The 23,226-nt window shown below is 37.2% G+C and overlaps 1 protein-coding gene and 1 pseudogene across 9 annotated transcripts in view; one reads left to right on the forward strand and one right to left on the reverse strand.

Annotated features, from left to right (window-relative positions):
- The window catches only part of KIAA1328 (KIAA1328 ortholog), a 391,966-nt gene that overhangs the window by 111,955 nt on the left and 256,785 nt on the right, over positions 1-23,226 (forward strand). For all 9 annotated transcript variants that reach the window (XR_012325380.1, XM_019930365.3, XM_019930366.3 and 6 more), the window contains one exon: positions 22,493-22,620. Coding sequence is in view for 8 of the 9 variants with exons in the window: in XM_019930365.3 (XP_019785924.3) it covers positions 22,493-22,620 (128 nt within the window). In the remaining variant the exon portion in view is untranslated. The remainder of the gene's footprint in view (positions 1-22,492; positions 22,621-23,226) is intronic.
- LOC117307724 (uncharacterized) lies at positions 19,246-20,376 on the reverse strand (annotated as a pseudogene).

Here is a 23,226-nt window from a genome sequence, read left to right on the forward strand (position 1 = left end):
TCAAAACTTCATCATTGCAACACTTTTTTAAAGGAAACTAATAAAAATGATAGCACAGTTTTACAAATATTAATTAAGAAACGCATAAATACTGCAATAAACATGGTGCTTTACCTTGAAAATACCTGAAGTATGCTGATGGAAATGGATACTGAAAAGGGTTGCAGTTTGTGAGTTATTGTAAAGTGGTAGAAGAAGAGTTACTGAGATTGTATAGAAAGTTTTAACACTAGGTGTGTGTGTGTGTGGCCATAACACAGGGTGAACTACCTTAGCTGGTAGATGTTTGAGGTGTGAGGTGTGTGGGTGTGTTTTTGTGTATTCCTACTGGGCTTGAGTCAGCTGGCTGCCATTTTCTGCCTGCACCTAGCATTTCTTATGAGTTGAGAGTCACATTCTGCTCAGATTATTTTCAGATACATCAAATGCACTGAAACAAATTTGTATTTTCAAAACAAGCCTTATGGCAGAACTGACAGTATATAAAATTTCCTACTTGGAGAAATGAAACTTTGATTTTATTGCAATTCAGTTGCACAGGCACCAGGGAGAGTAGTAGGTTCACACTTCTCAGCAGCACTGACCAGTGCTTTTCTTAGTTTTGCAGCTGCACATATGGTAGATTATTATCATTTTATGGTTACAGTTATAAGCAATTTGGTAGAAAACGACAGCTAAATTATGCAGTGTTACTTTTATTTGTTTTAATTTGGTAATCTAAATATTTTTTTCATGAGGAAACAAAAGGCAGAATAATTTTTAGTAGTAGGAGTAACCCTTCTTATGTCTTAGTCATGTGCCACCCAGTGGAGCTAGCATTTCATTTTTAACGGATCTCTTGTGTATGATAGAAAGTGAAGCACACAGCTGAGAGGTTATGTCTGTATTCTGGGGAGTGTTGTTTTCAGCTGCATTATCATAATTCTTACTGCTTACTAAAAGGGAGATTTTGCTGGCAATTAGATTGAAAAATATGTAAATTTAAAAATCCTCCACCATTTCCTAGAGACAGAACATTCCCAAATTTTATTCCAGGAGGCATCCCTAGAAATGATGCCAAAGCAAATTTACTTCCCTGAGCGCTAACAGGATTTGGTACAGTGCTACTTAGAGTGCTTGCTGGTTATAAGCATCATGGCCCATTGGCATCTATACATACAACCCTTTTTTAAATTGAAGGAACATGCCAGGGAAAAGATGTTCAGAGTGCCTACCTTGGTTGTTTGGGACTTGTATATTCAAAGGGAGTGTCAGAAAATCAGTACCTAACACTCGTGTGAAATTCCACAGGTATCCAACTTGGAATACATCTCTATTATAAAACAATGGATTTGCCTTGAGTAAAGGCAAATTTTGTTTGTAGTATTTATTTAAGTACACAATTTCGTTTGTTATTAAGTCTTCCTTACATATTTTCTTGGCTTGCATAGCATTAATACCTGTTGATACCCATATGGTGATCTCTGTATCTTAAAACACAGCCTATCATTTTTACGTGGTCTGTATATTCAGGGCCATTACCGGAACTGGGGAGAAGATACACACAAACTGCTTGATCATTGAAAATGTTAAATTCAGTGAAGTAATGTAGTGCTTGTGATCTTTATTCCATTAGTATAAATAAGTCATATCAGTGATTTTATCAGAGTGGGGAGTTATTTAGCATTTTTCATTGCTTTTAAGTCATTTTAAAACAATTGTTGCACAAGTGGTATAGATGAAATTAGAAAACAATTAATTTTGGGGGTTAGAAACCTGAATATTACTGTAATCTTATTGACACCAGTTGGAGAAAAAGAAAAAAATTTTATATTGATGGATAACATAGTCCTTAATTTTATTCAGTGTGATTTCTTTTTTGTTGTATATGGTACCCTAACTTAATTCACTTGTATTATAGCATATGTCATTTTGGATTCATTTCAAAGGGTAATCAAGTCAGGAACTGATTGTGCCATATTATTCTCTAGTAAAGTAAACTTCATGTTTCCTTCAAATGAAACTGGTATGTATTAGCACTTTATAATAAAGTGACATCCTTCAACAATATAATGATGATGCTCTAAATGATAGTAGGATGTGAAAACTTTTTTGGAGCACTAACTTTGGTTATTTAAATATGAAAACTCAACATTATGATTTGAAAATACTGAAAATGATTTCAGAAATTAGAAGTTTAACAAATATCTTACCTATATTTTATAAAACATAGTGCCAAGTATGTGCATGTACTCTACTGGATAATAATCATGTTTGTAACATGGGACTGCTATAGAAGCATAGTCACTTCTCTTGAATAGCTAAAAAACAGAAATTTGGGGATCACCAGCATATATATTGAATTTGAAGCTATGGTATTATATAGGGTCACGGGAAAAGGTACTGAATAAGTTCTAGGACATTATCTTAGGGAATATCTGCATTTAAGGATAAGCAAGGGAAAGTCAGTGAAAGAGATTTAAAAAGGAGAAATCAGTAAGGAAAAAGTAGAATGGGCCAGTAGCTCAGAAACCAGAAGAGGAGATCCTTTGAAGAGGGGAAAAAGTGGCCAGCAAGGAAGATAAAATCAGGGTGTTATATTTATAAATTAATAGATTAGAGGCTATTTGTCAAGAATACAGTATAAATAAACTGAGAAGACAGGGAAACATTGTTTTGGGCCAAAATTAAATTGGACATGAGAAATAGAGATAATGAATATGGATTAATTTTTTAGAGTTTTGGTAATGGGGAGGAGAGAGAGATGTTGGCTGTTCAAGGAGGAGGTTTATTTGAGGAGGGAGTTTCTTAAGATGCACTTAGTTGAAGACTTATGGGAAGGAGCCAAAATCTGTTGAGACCATGAGAAAGATAGTATAATTTATAGGACAGTGTCTGAATGATATAGAAGAAGGTGAAGTCAGAAATACAGATGGAGAAGTTTGTCTTAGAAAGCATTCATTCATTCACTCGTTCTTTCAACATTTATTGAATGCCAAGACCTGAGGGAATGATGTGTTGAGATGGAAGTTGGGGATATTTAATAAGGTCATGTTGGCCATCTGCCTTTTCAGTGAAATACGATGTACTTAAAAATGAGTAAGTTTTTTGCTTCCAGACACAGTTGCTTAAAGCATTACCATTCCATTATAAATCTTTTTAAATTCACATCAGACAATGTTATGTTTCAGCTGTCAAACATAATTCAGAAAATTTAAGAGGGAAAGGAAAGTCTGTTTATCCATATTTGTATTCTTTCCATTCTTCCTTCTTGATGTTCCAAAATTCCTTCATCTTTTCCTTCCTATTTAGAGAATCTTTATCTACTCTTTTAGAATAGATATAAATTCTCTTAGCTGTCTTTCATCTAAGAATTTATTGATTTCTCCTGCATTTCTGAAGGATATTTTTGTTGGATATAGAATTCTGGGGTCAATAGTTCTTTTCTTTAAGCACTTGAAGAATGTGTTACTTCCTCTGCCCTTCATGTTTTATGATGAAAATCCACTGTCATTCATTTAAAAAAAATTTTTTTAAGTTAATTAATTAATTCATTTATTTTTGGCTGGGTTGGGTCTTCTTTGCTTCATGCGGGCTTTCTCTAGTTGCAGCGAGCGGGGGCTACTCTTCGTTGCGGTGCACAGGCTTCTCATTGCGGTGGCTTCTCTTGTTGTGGAGCACGGGCTCTAGGCGCACAGGCTTCAGTAGTTGTGGCTCACGGGCTCTAGAGCACAGGCTCAGTAGTTGTGGAGCACGGGCTTAGTTGCTTCACGGCATGTAGGATCCTCCTGGACCAGGGCTCGAACCCGTGTCCCCTGCATTGGCAGGCAGATTCTTAACCACTGTACCAGCAGGGAAGTCCTATAATTCAATTTTTTCCTTCTTTAAATGAGGTGTTGCTTCTCTTTAGCTTTCAAGGTTTTCTTTGTCTTTAGTTTCCAGAAGTTTGATTATAATATTTCTTGGCGTGGATTTTTTTGGGGTTTATTCTGTTTGGGGTTTGCTTGACTTCTTTTTTTTGTCCACATTGGGTGTTCATTGCTGCACACGGGCTTTCTCTAGTTGTGGCGAGCAAGGGCTACTCTTCATTGCAGTGCACAGGCTTCTCATTGTGGTGGCTTCTCTTGTTGCAGAGCATGGGCTCTAGGGGTGCAGGCTTTCGTAGTTGCAGCATGCACGTGCAGTAGTTGTGGCACAGGGGCCCTAGAGCACGCAGGCTTCAGTAGCTGTGACATGTGGGTTTAGAAGTTGTGGCTCTCAGGCTTTAGAGCACGGGCTCAGTAGTTGTGGTGCACAAGCTTAGTTGCTCCATGGTGTGTGGGATCTTCCTGGACCAGGGATCAAACCCATGTCCCCTGCATTGGGAGATGGGTTCTTAACCACTGCGCCACCAGGGAAGTCCCTCGCTTGACCTCTGGACTGTAGATTTATGGTTCTTGCCAAATTTGGGGAATTTTCAGGTGTTGGTTCTTTGTATATTTTTCCAGCTGCACCCTCTTTCTGCTCTCTTTCTGGGACTCCAGTGACTGGAACGCTGGATCTTTTATTATAGTCCCTCAGGTTCCTGAGGCTCTGTTTATTTTCTTTGTCTGTTTGTTTTCTCTCTGATATTCAAATTGGAAAAGGTGTATTGTTCTATCTTCAACTTCACTAATTCTTTCCTATGTACCCTCCATTCTGTTGTTGAGCCCATCCAGTAAGCTTTTTATTTTGGTTATTATTTTTTCATTTCTAACATTTCCATTTGATTGTTCTTTATATTTTCTATTTCTTTGCTGAGACTTTTTTCATTTGTTTTAAGTGTGTTTGTAATTGCTTATTGAAGCATTTCATGATGGCGCCTTTAAAATTCTTGTCAGATAATTCCAACAACTGTGTCATTTCAGTATTGGCATCTGTTGATTGTCTTTTCTAATTCAAGTTTATCCTGGTTCTTGGTATGACAAGTGATTTTTAATTGTATTCTAGACATTTTGAGTGTTATGTTATGGTCTTATTTAAATCATCTCTTTTAGCAGACTTTTTCTGACATCACACTAGTGGGGAAAGAGGAGGCTCCACCTCATTACATTTAGGTGAAGGTGGAAGTCCAGGGTCCCTACTCAGCCTCTTTTGACACCCAGGGTGAGGTGGGCACTTAATTACTGCTGGGTGGGGAATAGAAGTTCAGTGCTGTACTAGACCTCTGCTGACACCACCTGGCTTGGACAGGGGCTTCCCAAATGGCCTCCACTGTTACTGCTGATATGTCATGAAATTCTTGGCTTTCCACTCAGCTTCCTCTGACACCACCCCAGTAGGGAAGGATACCTCATTAAAGGTAGATGGGAGTGGAAGTCCAAACTAAGAGACCTCTGCTGATAATCATGAGGGTGAAAGAGGTAGGGGAGGGAGTCATTACCATCAGTCTTCCCCATTCAGTCTTCTCTGATACCACCCCAGCAGAGAGGGGTGGGGGAATAGAGGGACACCTAGAAGTCTAAGTTCCTCACTGAGCCTTTGCTGATGGAGGTGGGGTAGTGTCGCAATCTTTTCTGTGGTGTTTGGCTCGATTAAGGCAGTTCTTGTCTAAAAGGTTTACATTTTGCTAGGTTCCCCCCCCCCGCCATTTTTTCTTTTGGCTGGTGAAAGCAGGCCTCTCTTGGATTTTTCTTTTTGTCTGTGTCCATTGCCATTTCTGGGTTGTTGTTTTCTCCAGCACTCAGTCCTGGATATATGAGGTTAAAAACAAAACTAGGCAGCTCTCCTCTGTGTTGTTCACCAGATTCTGAGACTCCTAGCCATTCTACCGCCTCTCCATCTTTTAGAGTCTTCTTATGTTTATATTGTATATCATGACCAGGACTTTTAACTACCATTAGTGAAAGAGATAGGGAAAATTATGTTTACGCCATCTTCTCTGGAACCAGAAATCCCATTATACTTATTTTACTTTTTTCTTTAAAATTTTTTTTCTGGCTACTTAAATTGACTCAATTTTCTGAACATATCCTATTGTATTTAGACACTTTACCTTAGTCCATAAGATGATATTTTCCCTCCCAGTGCAGACATGGGTGAATTGATTTAGCTAAAATTGATTTTTCAAAAAAAAATATCACTACTAGACAGAAACTAAATATATAAAGTTTCTGCCTCCTAGTAGAATTTCTTAAACTAGTCAAAAAATAGAATATAAATCATTGGCTATTCAGTTCATTACTTTTGAATTTTATGGTAGATTTCAATTCTCTGTTAAGCATATGTGGATAAAAACACAGGTCTCAGGGATTGTTCTTTTAAATGTGGCCTCTTGGATTAATTTATTTCATAGTCAATATTGTTAAAAAATAGTAAGTCAAAAACCTAACTTCTTGATTTTAATGACACTGTAAAACTTTTCTCCTTGAATATTTTGGGCTGTTTCTCTATAACTTTTCTTGAGTGGAGGGTCAAGTAAATAATCTGGTTCTTTAACAGGTTTTTAAATATCATTCTGTTAAACAGTTCACGTAAGCTCAATTAGGTTAGGAACCAGTGAAGTGAAGTTGTTCATAAAATGCTTTATTACCTTCGGTTTTTGCAGCATTTGCTGGGTTTAGATAATAAACCTGCACATAGATGTTACTTAATTTTTCTCTGTGCAGTAATTTACATTTGTGAGCAGTAGCCCTAGTCATTTTCAAAGAGGGAAGAAATGAGATATTCCTGCTGCTTCTTCCAATTTAACCTTAAAATGTTAGATGTGATTCTATTCTATAAGAACTCTCCTTTTTTACTCTAGTTATGAATACTATTTTATGGAAATTGTTTGATTTTTTACTTAGAATTATTATATTGGTCATATTTTCATACTGCACTAAAAAGTGCATGCAACTTTGGTGAGAGTGCTATTCCCCAAGGCTAATGGTCTGCAATGTTAAACTGAATTCAGAAGTTATACTATAAAGTTAGGCTTAAAAGTGTGCTTGGGCAAGGTAGGGGTTGGATATCTATTTGAAAGTAGAAGAGACAAAATGTGGTTGTTTGTTTTTTCCTGTGGACTCTTCCCCAATATAGATTGTCAAGCCTTACAGTTAATACTTGCTAATTGTTATGACTTCAGTAGTCAGCCACAATAGAAATGTATTTCTGTATGCTTCTTTCCAAAACAAAACAGTTGACCAAAAAAGAGAAAAAGCATCATCATTTGTAAGGATAGATTAAAGGGAGGAAGCAACAGAGTCCAATAATGTATTACACTTCAACGTAAGGAAGGAGGATGGGCCTCCTCCCACTGATATGGAGTAGGGAGGGTTCTGGGAGGTGTTATGCACACTGAAAGTGTGGTCCCTGGACCAGCAATCAGCATCCCTCAGAAGCTTGTTAGAAACGTAGAACCTTAGGCCCTACCTCAGATCTACTGAATCAGTGTCTGCTTTCTAACGAGATTCACAGGTGATACCTGTGTATACTATACTCCAAATCCCAGCTCACTGGCAGAGTAACTAACCTTGCATAAGTGTTTAGCCATTCTGTGCTGCAAATTTATTTGTGCTGCAAATTTATTTGTAAAGTGATAGTAATAATAGTACTTTATGTTTTTTTCTTTTGATGAGGGTTAAATATAATTTATTTAAAGCACTTAGAAGTACCCCACCCCCAAGTAGAGGTTATACTGAGCCATATTCAGATATTCTAATGCAGGTACCTATTCCTGGTGATAAACATTTAATTGTTTAGTAGGCGATGGTGGTCTGACTCTTACAAAAGAACTCTAATGAGGAACTGAAGAAGGAAGAGATGACAAGCACAAAACTGATAAGGGCTGGAAGATGAACTATATGAGGGAAGCGTAATGCCCCTGGATTATTTAGTTTGGAGAAGAGAAGATTAAGGGACCTCTTCCACTCATTTTACATTTCCACTCAGAAATGGATGATCTTACACAGCAGCATAAATACTTCAAGTACACAAATAGAGGTGTATGAAGAGAGAGAGGTGTTGTATATATTGATATTGATAGTTGATGAAGGGTTTTAATTTAATGACAAGAACAAGACTCTTCTTCTTGAAGGTAGGGAGCAGAATGAGATGACTTCTTTCTAAGGTGCTTTTACCCTGTTCCTCATGGCTGGAGATAGTAGGCCCTGGCTTGGTATGTTTAGCCCAGCTTCACAAAGCATTATACACCTAACTTCACTTATTGGCCTTTCACAGTCTAGAGAGCTTAGTGTGCAGACCATTTTCAGTGGTCTGTGTTGTCAGGAATTTACCCCTATTGAAATTTGAAATTTTCAACTGTTAATCGTTGTTACTGCAGTTTGCCTTATAAAGTAGCTTCTGACGAGGGGAGGGGTGTGATAACAGCCTTTTCTTCTACAATTCTAGGCTAGCTTCTGTAACTCAAAAAAGGTTGTATTAACCATTAGCCAGACTCATCAAGAAAAAAAGGGAGAAGACTCAAATCAATAGAATTAGAAATGAAAAAGGAGAAGTAACAACTGACACTGAAGCAATACAAAGGATCATGAAAGATTATTACAAGCAACCATATGCCAATAAAATGGACAACCTGGAAGAAATGGACAAATTCTTAGAAAAGCACAACCTTCCGAGACTGAACCAGGAAGAAATAGAAATATAAACAGACCAATCACAAGCACTGAACTTGAAACTCTGATTAAAAATCTTCCAACAAACAAAAGCCCAGGACCAGATGGCTTCACAGGCAAATTCTATCAAATATTTAGAGAAGAGCTAACACCTATCCTTCTCAAACTCTTCCAAAATATAGCAGAGGGATGAACACTCCCAAACTCATTCTACAAGGCCACTATCACCCTGATACCAAAACCAGACAAAGACATCACAAAAAAAGAAAACTACAGGCCAATATCACTGATGAACATAGATGCAAAAATCCTCAACAAAATACTAGCAAATAGAATCCAACAGCACATTAAAAGGAAAACACACCATGATCAAGTGGTGTGTATCCCAGGAATGCAAGGATTCTTCAATATACGCAAATCAGTCAGTGTGATACACCATATTAACAAACTGAAGAATAAAGACTATATGATCATCTCAATAGATGCAGAAAAAGCTTTTGACAAAATTCAACACCGATTTATGATAAAAACCCTCCAGAAAGTAGACATAGAGGGAACTTACCTCAACATAATAAAGGCCATATATGACAAGCCCACAGCCAACATCATTCTCAATGGTGAAAAACTGAAACCATTTCCACTAAGATCAGGAAAAAGACACAGTTACCCCCTCTCACCACTATTATTCAACATAATCTTGGAAATTTTAGCCACAGAAATCATAGAAGAAAAAGAAATAAAAGGAATCCAAATCGAAAAAGAAGAAGTAAAGCTCTCACTGTTTGTAGATGACATGATACTATACATAGAGAATCCTAAAAACGCTACCAGAAAACTACTAAAGCTAATCAATGAATTTGGTAAATTTGCAGGATACAAAATTAATGCACAGAAATCTCTTGCATTCCTATACACTAATGATGAAAAATCTGAAGGAGAAATTAAGGAAACATTCCCATTTACCATTGCAACAAAAAGAATAAAATACCTAGGAATAACCTACCAAAGGAGACAAAAGGCCTGTATGCAGAAAACTATAAGACAGTGATGAAAGAAATTAAAGGTGATACCAGCAGATGGAGAGATATACCATGTTCTTGGATTGGAATAATCAACATTGTGAAAATGACTCTACTACCCAAAGCAATCTACAGATTCAATGCAATCTCTATCAAACTACCACTGGCATTTGTCACAGAACTTGAACAAAAAATTTCACAATTTGTATGGAAACACCAAAGACCCTGAATAGCCAAAGCAATCTCGAGAAAGAAAAACAGAGATGGAGGAATCAGGCTCCCTGACTTCAGACTATACTACAAAGCTACAGTAATCCAGACAGTATGGTACTGGCACAAAAACAGAAATACAGATCAATGGAACAGGATGAAAGCCCAGAGATAAACCCACACACATATGGTTACCTTATCTTTGATAAAGGAGGGAAGAATATAGAATGGAGAAAAGACGGTCTCTTCAATAAGTAGTGCTGGGAAAACTGCACAGCTACATGTAAAAGAATGAAATTAGAAAACCTCCTAACACCATACAATAAAATAAACTCAAAATGGATTAAAGAGCTAAATGGAAGGCCAGGCACTATAAAACTCTTAGACGGAAACATAGGTAGAACACTCTATGACATAAATCACAGCAAGATCCTTTTTGACCCACGTCCTAGAGAAATGGAAATAAAAACAAAAATAAACAAATGGGACCTAATGAAACTTAGAAGCTTTTGCACAGCAAACAAAACCATAAAGAAGACGAAAAGACAGCCCTCAGAATGGGAGAAAATATTTGCAAATGAAGCAACTGACAAAGGATTAATCTCCAAAATGTACAAGCAGCTCGTGCAGCTCAATATCCAAAAAACAAACAACCCAATCCAAAAATGGGCAGAAGACGTAAATAGACATTTCTCCAAAGAAGACATACAGATGGCCAACAAACAAATGAAAGGATGTTCAACATCACTAATCATTAGAGAAACGCAAATCAAAACTACAATGAGGTATCACCTGACACTGGTCAGAATGGCCGTCATCAAAAAAATCTAGAAACAATAAATGCTGGAGAGGGTGTGGAGAAAAGGGAACCCTTTTGCACTCTTGGTGGGAATGTAAGTTGATACAGCCACTATGGAGAACAGTATGGAGGTCCCTTAAAAAACTAAAAATAGAACTACCATATGACCCAGTAATCTCACTACTGGGCATATACCCTGAGAAAAAACATAATTCAAAAAGAGTCATGTATCATGATGTTCATTACAGCTCTATTTACAATAGCCAGGACATGGAAGCAACCTAAGTGTCTATCAACAGATGAATGGATAAAGAAGATGTGGCACATGTATACAATGGAATATTACTCAGCCATAAAAAGAAACGAAATTGAGTTATTTGTAGTGAGGTGGATGGACCTAGACTCTGTCATACAGAGTGAAGTAAGTCAGAAAGAGAAAAACAAGTACCGTATGCTAACACATATATATGGAATCTAAAAAAAAAGACAAAATGGTTCTGAAGAACGTAGGGGCAGGACAAAAATAAAGATGTAGACGTAGATCATGGACTTGAGGACACAGGGAGGGGGAAGGGTAAGCTGGGACTAAGTGAGAGAGTGGCATAGACATACATACACTACCAAATGTAAAATAGATAGCTAGTGGGAAGCAGCCCCATAGCACAGGGAGATCAGCTCGGTGCTTTGTCTCCACCTAGAGGAGTGCTATAGGGAGGGTGGGAGGGAGACGCAAGGGGAAGGAGATATGGGGATATATGTATATGCATATCTGATTCACTTTGTTATGCATCAGAAACTAACACACCATTGTAAAGCATTATATACAATATTTATATTGTAAAGCAATATAAAGCATTATATTCCAATAAAGATGTTAAAAAAAAAAGGTTGTATTGATTTAAAGCAGCCTTCCAAATGGAGAAAATACTTCAGGTCTAGCTGAAACAGGGATCCTTATGCAAAAGATACATTTTTAGGCAGGTTAGAAGCAAGATAAAATGCATGACTTTCATTAGAAATGTTTTTGTAACCTTGTCTTTAACATCTACTATGAATGCTTGAAAAAATGTATATCCTTAGAGTGTTATGTGGAAAGGAAACTAGTATAAAGAATTCAAAATTCTAATCAACCTGCTACATTGATAGCCTGCTTTTTAAGATATCTGCATATGAACTTTTAAATAAGGGTCCTTGCCTTTAAAGTTGGAGAAATAAATATTGTGTCTCCATTGTATAGCTGGTTTCCTGGAAAACCTCAGGCTTCAATGATCTGAGCGAAATACATGATGTAAAGCATCTTAGTTCCAAGTCTGTTTCTGCCCCATGTTGTTCTGTGACTCTGCAAGAAACAAGGTAAAGACCGTAAGGCTTAGAAAACTCTTATACAGCTAGTTATATATTCTAATTAGGTATCTTTCCATGGCTTCTTGTTTTGTTGCTATTATTCAAACAGAATGAGTAGAGTCCAGAAGAAGATGGGTGAGGCATTTACCTCTTCTTCCCTTTGTAAGGGTCCAGAGCATTGAGTTTTCCCCTGTTTGATTTGGAGATTTGTTTCCCTTCCCAACAGGTTACTGTTGTCCGGAAATTTCCCATAAATTCCTCTTTTAATTAAATGGATAATTTCAGACTTGTATCAGTGGTTTGTACCCCCGTACAGATCACAACTTAATAAAAGAGTATAAACATTCATATGAAATTCTTGTCTAGCTCTGCTAGTCAGTTCATCTTGGTATCAGTTTTTCTTTTACCAGTAATCTGTTTTCAGTTGCACATATTGTCATTGAGTGCCAAACTAGATATATAATTTGGACCTCACTGTTTATCTCAGAAAATACGTTCTTTTGTTGAAAAGGGAAAAAAGGAAATGATTGTGCAGTAACAAATATAACATGATCAGAAACTTTATTTGCTTCAAGAGAGGAAAATCTGTGAGGTTAGAACAATTTAAAATTTTTAATGAATTGGTATTTTTAGGTGTCTTCTTGGCTAAAGACCACATAGCCTATCTTTGGTTTGCTTTGATTCCAAATCCAAACCTCACATGAAATTCAGTAGGTGCTCCTTTAGTTTTATTCCTTTATTCATTTCTCATTTCTAAAGTGCCTGCTGTGATAGAGAGAGATCAAGGTTAATATACTATGATTTCAGGAACTCACAGGCCACTTCAGGTGATAGTAACATAATCAAATAATTTTATCTATGCTGTTTACTATAATGAAGTGCTTAATTCTGCATGGAGGTCAAAGTTAGGAGGAAGAGCTGACATACAGCTAAATTTGAAAGGATAAGTAGGAATTGCGTAGGACTGGGGGTAGGCAAAACATTTGAAGCAGAATACTGAGTATGTGCTGTCTTTATATATTAAGTAGTATGTAGGTGTTCAGAGTAAAAGGAGGACCTGCCCTAGTGAAGCTCTTTGAGTTCTAGATCCCCTGAGAGCCTCATGACTAATGGACTGCGTGAGAGTGGGAGGCACATGGTCAGCTGTCTTTACCTTGAGGGACCCTGAATAAAATAGCTCTTTCTGTTCAGGAGCTTCTCTCTGATGGGAAAACAGGATCTAGCCAAACAGTGGGGGAAATGGTGAACAAACTTGTGTTCTGGCAAGGGTCACTGTAGCGTCCTCAATGTCATCTTTTAACTAGTGTGGCCTCTGCACCACTGGGCACAGTTGACTACATCTTTCTATTGATTCCTCCTCTCTGCCTGCCCTTTACATGTTGTTACATTGGCCCTCTTCTCTTCTCTCAGTTTGAACATTTTTTTCTCCAAAAGGCTTTCCCTGGCTCCTCCATCATCTGGGTCCCCTTAGGAAGTGCTTGCATAGAACTACATCAGTGTTCTTGCTATTGCTTTCATCATTTGTTATCTTAAGTATGTGCTTGATTACCTGCCTTCCTTGCTGGAGGTAAGCTCCCTGCAGGAGACAGTGTTGGTCTTGTTCATCATTGTATGTCTAGCACCTGGCACAGTCTCTGGTGTTAATGTACTCAGTAAATATTATTCAGTGTTTATTGAGCTCCTATTATGTAAGCTAAGGAATTCAGCAGTAGACAAAACAGACAAATATTCCTGGCCTAACGGTGCTTATTTGTTGAATGAATGAAAGAATGAACAAAAAAACAAAACTGAATACTTTCCTAGACAATGTTAAACACTTTTGTGTCTTCAGCCACCACTTACAAAGTGATTAACTCCCAAATCTGTTTCTAATGAGACCTCTTCTTTGAATTCCAGGCCTAGGGATTCAAATGTCCCAACTGGCCATCTCAACTAAATGCTCCCCAAGCATCTCCAGCTCAGTGTGTCTAAAGCTGCACCCCTTCCCCCATACCTCTTCTTTGTTCTTCATTCCCTGTCTTGGTAAATGGAACTGTGCATCATACAACTGGTCATACATCTTGCTACCCAATTTATAACTTGACATTGTCTTAAATTTCCCTCTTCAACTCAGTCACCTCCTAATTCCTACCGTTATTACTTCAATTCAGACCCCTCTCATCTCTAGCTTTAGACTGTTATAGCCATTTTCTAATTGGTTGCTTTCATTCTCTCTTTAAGCTCTCCACTCCACCCTTCACATTCTGACCAAAGGTATCTTTACAGCATACAAATAGGTTGTAAGACATCAATGGGTTATATAGAAATAAAATCCAAACAACTTAGTGTAACATTCAAGATCTGGCCCCTGTTTGTCTCTGCAGCCTCTTCACTCATTCTCCCTACTCACCACCAGTTGACCATCCATACTGTCCTATTTGCAGTTCCCTTAATGTGCAAATCTGTTTCATTTCTCCATGCCTTTGCCCCTGATGACCTTTCAGCCAAGGGTACTCCCTTCCCTTCCTACCCAGTGCATCTGTAAACTCCTCTTCCAGAATTCATTTCTAGGGTCACATCTTCTCTGAAACATTTTCTGACTTCCTCTCAGTGTTGTCAAAGTGACTACTTGCCCCCATTTAAAAAAGTTCATTGTACCCTTTGTTTAAATGTCTCTCCCAGAACATGTTATCCTTATTTATTTAAATCTTTCTCTAAACTCTTTGATGTCTTTTTTATCTCAGCTTTATTTAGATGTATTCGGCATATAACATTATGTAAGTTTAAGGTGTAATATGTATATATTGTGAAATGATTACCACAATAAGATTAGTTAACACACCTATTACATGTGTGTGTGTGTGGAGAACATTTAAGATGTATTTTCTTAGCAACTTTCAAGTATACAATACAGTGTTGTTAATTGTAGTCACCATGTTGTACATTACATTCCGTAGAGTTTATTCATCCTAAAACTGTACGTTTGTATACTTTGACCACGCTCACCCATTTCCCCCACCCTCCTGAGCCATTGGCAACCACCAGTCTCCTCTCCGTTCTATGAGTTCAGTTTCTTTAGATTCTACATATAAGTGAGATTATGCAGTATTTTTCTTTCCCTGTCTGATTTATTTCCCTTAGCATAATGCCCTCAAGTTTTTATCCATGTTGTTACAAATGGAAAGACTTCCTTCTTTTTTAATACTGAATAATATTGCATCGTATACATGTATATGTGTGTGTGTGTTTGTGTATAACATTTTAATCCATTCATCTGTTGACAGACACTTAGGTTGTTTACATGTCCTGGCGGTTGCAAATAATGCTGCAATGAACATGAGGGTGTACATATCTCTTCAAGATAGTGATTTCATTTCCTTCGGGTATATACCCAGAAGTGGAATTGCTGGATCATATTTTTAATTTTGGGGGGAACCTCTATACTGTTTTTCAGTATACTGTAAATTGGCTTCCCCAATTTACATTCCCATCAGTGGTTTTCAAGGGTTCCCTTTTCGCCACATCCTCACCAGCACTTGTTATCTCTTGTTCCCTTGATGTAAAAAGTCTATTGAATGTATGCTTGTGCTCTGCCCTATACTAAATTCTTTTCTTTTATTAGCTCATTCATATTCATAGTTGCCCTGTGAAGTGAGGTAGGTATTATTATTCCCAGGTGAGGGTGTCAGAGAAGTTTCTTGTCAAAGTTATATCATTACTAAGTACCAGAATTAAGATTTGAGCCAAGAGTGTTGGATGACACCTAAGTCTGTGCTTTTACTCATTCTACCTTAGTACCTTTGTTAAATAACTGGAAGAAACCTTAATGGGCCTTTTTTATATGGCCTTTTGCTGCCATGGATGTGCCTATTCTTCGCTCAAATGACCGGTTCCAGTTAGTGTATCATTAGACCATACTGAGAGTTAGTCACCTGACTTAATGACCACAGATAAATGGAGTTGTAGAGCTCTTATGAGTCTGACCTGATGTTTAGGTTTCTGCTTCTTTCATGATAACTTATGGTGGGAGTAGGAAGACAAGAAGTGACTGAATAATAGTAGGAAGAAGAAAACACAAAAAACACAAACAAAAACAAAAAAAAGTATTTTTACAATTTTTTATTTTGACAGTTTCCAAATATATAGAAAAGTTGACAGAATAATGCAATGAACCACCATATACCTGCTACCTAGATTCCACAGTTGTTGACATTTTGCTCTATTTGCTTTGCCTCCTCATATATATGTATATATATATACAAATCTATATACATATTTATGTTTAATTTATATAAGTAAATAAATTTATTTACTTACATATATAAAATTTATTTTGCTTATTTTTTTTTACTACTTTAAAGTGGCTGGTGTCATATGTCACCCCTAAGTACTTCACATTCATAAGAATCTTTATAAGCCCCATTATGATACCTAAGACAATAAGCAGTAATTCTATAATATCAACTGGTATTGAGTCCCTATTCCAATTCCCCTAGTTGTCCCAAGAATGTCTTTTATAGCTGTTTCTCTTCCTGAGCCAGGATTCAGTCTGATTCATGGCTTACATTTGGTTGTGTCTTTGCTTTCTTAATCTAAAATAGGCCTACCCACTTTTTTCCCCCATGACTTTACTTTTTGAAGAGTTCAGGTCAAGTGCTTTGCAAAATCTCCCACATTATGGATTTGTCTGATTGTTTCCTTGTGGTATAATATAATTTGTTCCTTTATTTCTTTTAATTCCTGTGCAGTGGGAGTTAGATTTACAGATTTGGTTTGATTCAGGTAAAACATTCTTGGCAAGAATATTTCTTAGGTGATGTTGCCTGCTTCAGACATTAAGAGGTACATAATGTCTGGTTTTTTCACTATTAGTAATCCTACATTAATTTACTTTGTTTAGGTGATGACTACCAGATTTTACCATTTAAAGGTACATTTTCTTCTTTGCTATAAATAACTAATCTTGACACCTTATGAATATGTTATTTATTAACCTTTTACGTACTGGTTTTAATATCAATTAATGATCCTCACCTGAATTAGTTATTACATTGGGGATTGCAAAGTGGTGATTTTTAAAATTTGACCATTCCTTCTAAATAATTAGCATTTTTCTATAAAGAAGAACTTCAATTTTTTCCACTTTCACTCTTCCCTTCTTTTGAAGTATCACTCTGAACTGGTAGATTTTTATTTATTTAAATTGCTATTAATTAGAGTCATTCCTTTTGATGCTCAGATTGTCCCAAATTTGGCTGAGTCCCCTTCAGGGTTGCTGCTATTCCTTTTGATAAGCCCTCATCTATTCGTCTTTAAACACTTTCTTACATTAAAATAACAAGAATTTCAAGCTCATTTTGTACTTTCCCTACCCCAGAATGGGAATCAGCCATTTTTCTGAGGAGTCGGTTCCCAAAATGGAGTTGTTTTAAAAAAATTGATTATTCTTCCTTTTCTCCTCTCATGGAGACCTTTCTTCATTTCATTCTGTATTAGATCAGGATTTATGTAGTAAACTACCAGATTCAAGTATCCTAAATACCTGAGGCAAGGGTGAGATGGGGTGATGGGAGTGGTCTCTGCTCCACCAGAGGAATTCTTCCAGTTTAAGACAATCACTTGGACAGCATACTACTAGTATATTCTGTCTTCTGGTCCTTCTACTTCCACCCCTGATTTTTCTCACACAGTTTTTATTCTTTCATCTCCCTATTCATTCTGCTTCAATCTTTAGTTTTATTTTTCTATATAATGCATTTTGGAGTTAAGGCTTTAAGCTTTGCAAAATGACCATTTCCAACATCCATTTCAGCTAATTAATTTGATATGTTTAGGTTTTGATGTGATGTTGCTCAATATTAATTTATATTTATTTCTGTTATCTTACGAAGCTTGCTTTCTTTGATGAGGCTGTGATGACTGCAGTTTCTCTCAGTTCTTGATGGTCGTTGGGCAGACCAGCAGTATGCTAGGTTCACATCATGGTTGGTGCACACCTTCCCTTAGGTTCAATTTCCTTCATCTGTTGCATTCTTTTCTGTCAGTTGGCCAGGCTTGAGTTAAATATGTCTTCTTTCTCACTGTACTCCCTCCCCCAAATCAGTTAAGAAGGCATTTTACGTACATTTTCCTAACATAAATCTCTCTCTCCAGATGGAGGGTTGAAGTCTCATTGTGCTAAGGAGGAAGGAAAATTACTGTTTTGCATGTACATATATTTTGGATTTTACAGGAAAGGGGAGGGCATTTCAAAATCTGGTGAATCAATACAGATATAAAAAATTGATAAAGATAGGACTGCTTGTTTTTATATTCTGCCACATAGCATGTGTTTAAATGAATTTGCCTATAATTTGTCTTCAAATGCTGACATTTAACTCTTAGACTGTATAATTGTGCTGGCTTTTTCGAGACAAATTCATATTCTGTGTCCAGGCTAATATGTTCACCTATTACAGACATTATTGCCTATGGTAACAGCTAGAATAAAAAATTCTTTTTATATACATCATAGCTGGCAGAGGCTCTTGGGACCACCACAAATCATTCCTGTCTTTTTGAACTTGCTGAGGAAAAGCATGGAGATGTAAAACCAACCTGGTCTGATATAGATTGGCTTTGAAAACATATTAGCTTATCTAGACCACTGTTCATTGTATTGTTGTGGTTGTTTTTAAGATGCTGAGTATTAAACATGCTCTTCTACTTAATGTATTGTTTAGCTTAGTAACCTATCCTTTCATTATGAACCAGCTCCTCTTCTACAAGCCATCTCTGGTTTTTGTTAAAGGTTAACAATGAGAATAATGAAGCAATTGGTTATTTATTCAGTCAGGATTGGCAAAAGTTATTAGAATAGGAATCTGCCCAGAAGCAATGATATGGTTATGAAAATGTTAAGAAGAACACTGAAGCCAGTCACCATTTTTGACATTTAAGAAATACTATTCCCACCCTTAATCATGGTGACCTGTTATAAAAGTATTTATACAGAATAATCTTATTGGACAGTAATTTTTATACAACAGCATATATAATTAGGTGTCAGGGAGATTCAGAAATGATCTGAGAGAAGAATGAGCCTTGGGAAGAAATTACCACAGTGAGAAATGAGGAACAGAGAACTCTCCCTTGGATAGAGCTCCCTGTCTTCCAGACACCCGATCTGTGCAGTTTAGTATCTTCTTCCTGAGCACTTTGCAAGTTTGAGGAGCTGTGAGAGAGGGTACCCCAAGTTAGGTTGCTATGTTCTTCATACTAGACTGTAAAACATGTAGGGAGGTATATGGGCAGAAAATTTCCTGATGATGCTTTTATTAATGAAATATTGACTAAATTGACATTATGCAAAACCAAACAAATAGGACAAAAATCTAATCATAATCCTGTTATGTTTACTTTCATTTTTATGTTTACTTGATATCTCTTTGCTCCTACTTCTACTTTGTTTCCCTGCATTTCTACTTCTACTCCTACTTCTATGTTTTCTTTCTCTGCTTCTACTTCTACTATGTTTTTTTCTCTTTCTTGGAATCTTTTTTGTCATCTCTATGCCGCCTATCATCTTTGTCTTCTTTATATTTCTTTTCTTCTACCTCACCCCTACTTCTCCGTTCCTTGGACCGTTCTCTTGACCTCTCCTTTTCTCAGTCATTACCTCTTTCCTTATCATAGTCACGATCTCGTCTTCTACCTCTCTCATTTTCTTTCTCTCTTTCCCGATCCCTGTCCCTTCTATCCCCTTTCCTATCACGACTTCGAATACGGCTTCTATGTCTTTCCCTACTCCTGCTATGCCTGCGTTCTAGCCCCCGATCAATACTTCGGGATCTTCGCCTTTCTTTTTCCCTTTCTTTGGCTTCACGCTCTAGTCGCTGGCGTTCTTTCTCTCTTTCTAATTCTCGGTCAAAACTAGAAGACCCATGGCCCTCCCGATGATGGCTTCTACTTCTGGATCTTCTTGGGGACCTCCGTGGACTCAGTGATCTCCTTGGAGACCTTGAACGCCTGCGTTCAACATGTCTGTCTATTTCCTCAGCGCTTTCCTTTCCATCTTTCTTGATTTTTCTTGGTCAGGTTTTAATCTGTTGATCAATATTCTTCTGAACTGGAACTGGAATTCTTGGAAACAAAGTGGAAAACCACTCCAGTTTTGTGAGAAAAGACCGTAGCATTTCTCCAATGGTCATTACGCAGCCTCCACCAGCCTTCACATCTAGGTCCTCTTCATCATGAAGGAAGGATTCAAACCAATCCCATAGATCTGTAGGGGGCTGTGTGTACCTTATATACATAAATCCAAGGGCTCTAATATATGGAGAGTCTGTGTGTGTTATAAGACCCATCACTTGCTTGCGAGTTAACTTCAGAGTAAATAATTTGTATAACAGGCAAAAAGCTGTAGAAACAATTCCTCCTGTCCCAACACCTTGAACCCCTCTGCACATCCCTGTTTGGCCAGCTGTTTTCCTGCTTCCTTTCTCCCATGGTTCAACATGTGTGACCTCTACCTGCGACCTTGGTCTGCTCCGAGCCTCGCTGCAAGACTGAGTCAATCTCCTGACTTCCTGCTGCGAAAATTTCCAGGCCTTCAGTACATCTTTTTCCACTTGTACCTCTCCACCCTCAACCCTCCCACCCCACCCAACAAACACACTGACCACTTCCCTGTCTGGATCGGATAGTGAATACCAACAACACGAGGCCAACACTGAAGTCAATACACGCCCTGGCCCGGGGTGAGCGGGAGAAGCACCAACAAGTTGGCGCCGAGTAGATCCACGTCAAAATAAATAAATTTAAAGCTGTAAACTGGAGAGACTTCAGTTATTCGTTTCTCCTCTCCCCCACTCCTCCCGTCCAACTCCCCCACCAGGGGCGGGCTCCTGTTATGTTTAATATAGTTAGAACCTCCTATGTAAATTAGGCAGTAATTACTTTGACCAGAACAGTATCATCACTTCTACCCTGAATTTTTTAGTAACAGCTTTATTGAGATATAATTCACATACAATAAAAATCACCCTTTAGCAGTATAGAATTCAACGGTTTTGAGTATATTCCTAAAGGTGTGCAAAGACAGCCTTCTACTTCCAGATCATGTTCATTGCCTCCCCCAGAAAACGCATACCCATCAGCAAGTGCTCCCTGTGTCCCTTCTCCATCTTTGGCAACCACTAATATACTTTCTCTCTATATGGATTTGCCTGTTCTGGACATTTCTCTTTTTTTCCCCATTTAGCTTTTCTCACATAATGGGTACTTCAGAAAATTGGAGAGGAGGACAGAAAGTGAACATGGATGAATGTAACTCTTACTTGTGATCTGGTATACTTAGAACTAAGTATTCTTTTCCCTGGCTCATTGGAAGAGGTATTTTAAACAACAACATACATAGAATTTGTAGCCTTTTGTGTGTGGCTTCTTTAGCATATAATATATTCAAGTTTTACTCATATAGTAGAATGTAGGGATACTTTGTTTCTTTTTATGGCTGAATAATATTCCATTTTATAGGTATACCACATTTTGTTTATCCATTTGTCACTTGATAGACATTTGGATTGTTTTCACTTTTTCACTGTTATGGATAATGTTGCTCTGAATATGCATGTATAAGTTTTTAATGTGAAACTATATTTTCAATTATCTTGGGGCATTGGAGTAGAATTGTGGGTCATATGGTAACTCTGTGTCTAACTTTTTGAGGCACTGCAAAATTATTTTCCAAAGCAGCAGCATTTTACATTCCCATCAGCTATGTGGGAGGGTTCTAATTTCACCATATTCTTACCAGTGCTTGTTATTGTCAGTCTTTTTGATTATAGCCATCCTAGTAAATGCAAAGTGGTATCTCACTGTGATTTTGATTTGCATTTCCTAGTAGCTAATGGCTAACAATGTAAAGCATCTTTTCTTGTGCTGCTTGGCCATTTGTATATTTTATTTTGGGAAATGTCTATTCAAGTCCTTTGCCCATTTTTAATTAGGTAATAGTTTTTATTGTTGAGTCACATAACATCTTTACATATATATGGATACCAGACCTTATCATTTGTATGATTTGCAAATATTTTCTCTCATTCTGGAGGTTGTCTTTTCAATTTCTTAATAGTGTCCTTTGAAGCACAAAGTTTTAAAATTTGAAATCCAATTTATTTATTTGTTCTTCATTGCTGTGCTTTTAGGTGACCATTGCCTAATCCAAGGTCACAAAGATTTGCTTTTATAAAGTTTATAGTTTTAGCTATTAAATTTAGGTCAGTGATCCATTTTCAGGTACTTTTATATATGGTGTGAGATGGGGGTCCACCTTCATTCTTGTGCATGTGTTTGTTTTTATCAAATTTAAAGACTTGAGAAAGAAAAATTTTAATAGGATAAACATTGTTACTCCCTGTGAATTATTGTTTCATGATTTTGAGGGGGGCACATATGCTGTGTTCATCTGAAGACTATAGCTTACCTGCACTCTCACCAAGTATGGTTACATTTCTGTCTCTATTTTGTTTGTTGAAATCTGAAAAACAATACCAATATATGCAGTTTAAATCCATTTATTAGCTTTTTCCCTTAATTTGCAATCTCACCTCTTCAGCTACAGTATAAAGAATGCCAAGAACTTCTAAGCCTCTATCAGAAATATCTATCAGAACAGCAGGAGAAGCTCACTGTGTCTCTCTCAGAACTTGGTGCTGCTAAAATTCAGGAACAACAGGTAAGCATCTTTTTTCTTACCTTTTCTTGTCTTTAATGGATCAGCAAGATGTCAGAAGAGTTATCTGCCTTTTACTTTGTCTCACTGTATACAACATTGTCTTTAGACCTACAGTTACAGCATGTGATTGAGTTGGCTTCATTTACTTCCCTGTTTCCCTTTCCTCTTCTGTTCCTGGGGCCCAGAGGTCAGGAATGATTACTTGAAGCAGGCTCTGGGTCAGGAGGGAAGCTCCTGGTTGTATGAAAGCACAGCAGGAGTGATAAAGAAAACCCACTGCTCTTGTTACTTAATGAAGGTCAGGTGGGCTCTTTTTTTTTACTCATAAGCCTCTTCTAACTCATGTTTAGAGTTTTAGAGTAATGAAAGTGTCTTGGCAAATTGTAAAAGCTTTAACTGGAGAAAACTGGAACATTTAGCATGATTTTGTGTTTGTATATATGTATTAATCACATAAGTATATATGAGAGTGTTTGCATATTAACATTTATATACATATCATCAAATAGTATATATTATATAATTAAATGAAAGTTCAGAACCCTGCCAGTTGTGATGTGAAACAAGTTCTGAAGACTTACTTCTTGCCCTCTAGCAAGTGACATT

Source organism: Tursiops truncatus, chromosome 13 (genome assembly GCF_011762595.2).
Source record: "Tursiops truncatus isolate mTurTru1 chromosome 13, mTurTru1.mat.Y, whole genome shotgun sequence".
In the NCBI taxonomy this organism is placed as follows: Eukaryota; Metazoa; Chordata; class Mammalia; order Artiodactyla; family Delphinidae; genus Tursiops; species Tursiops truncatus.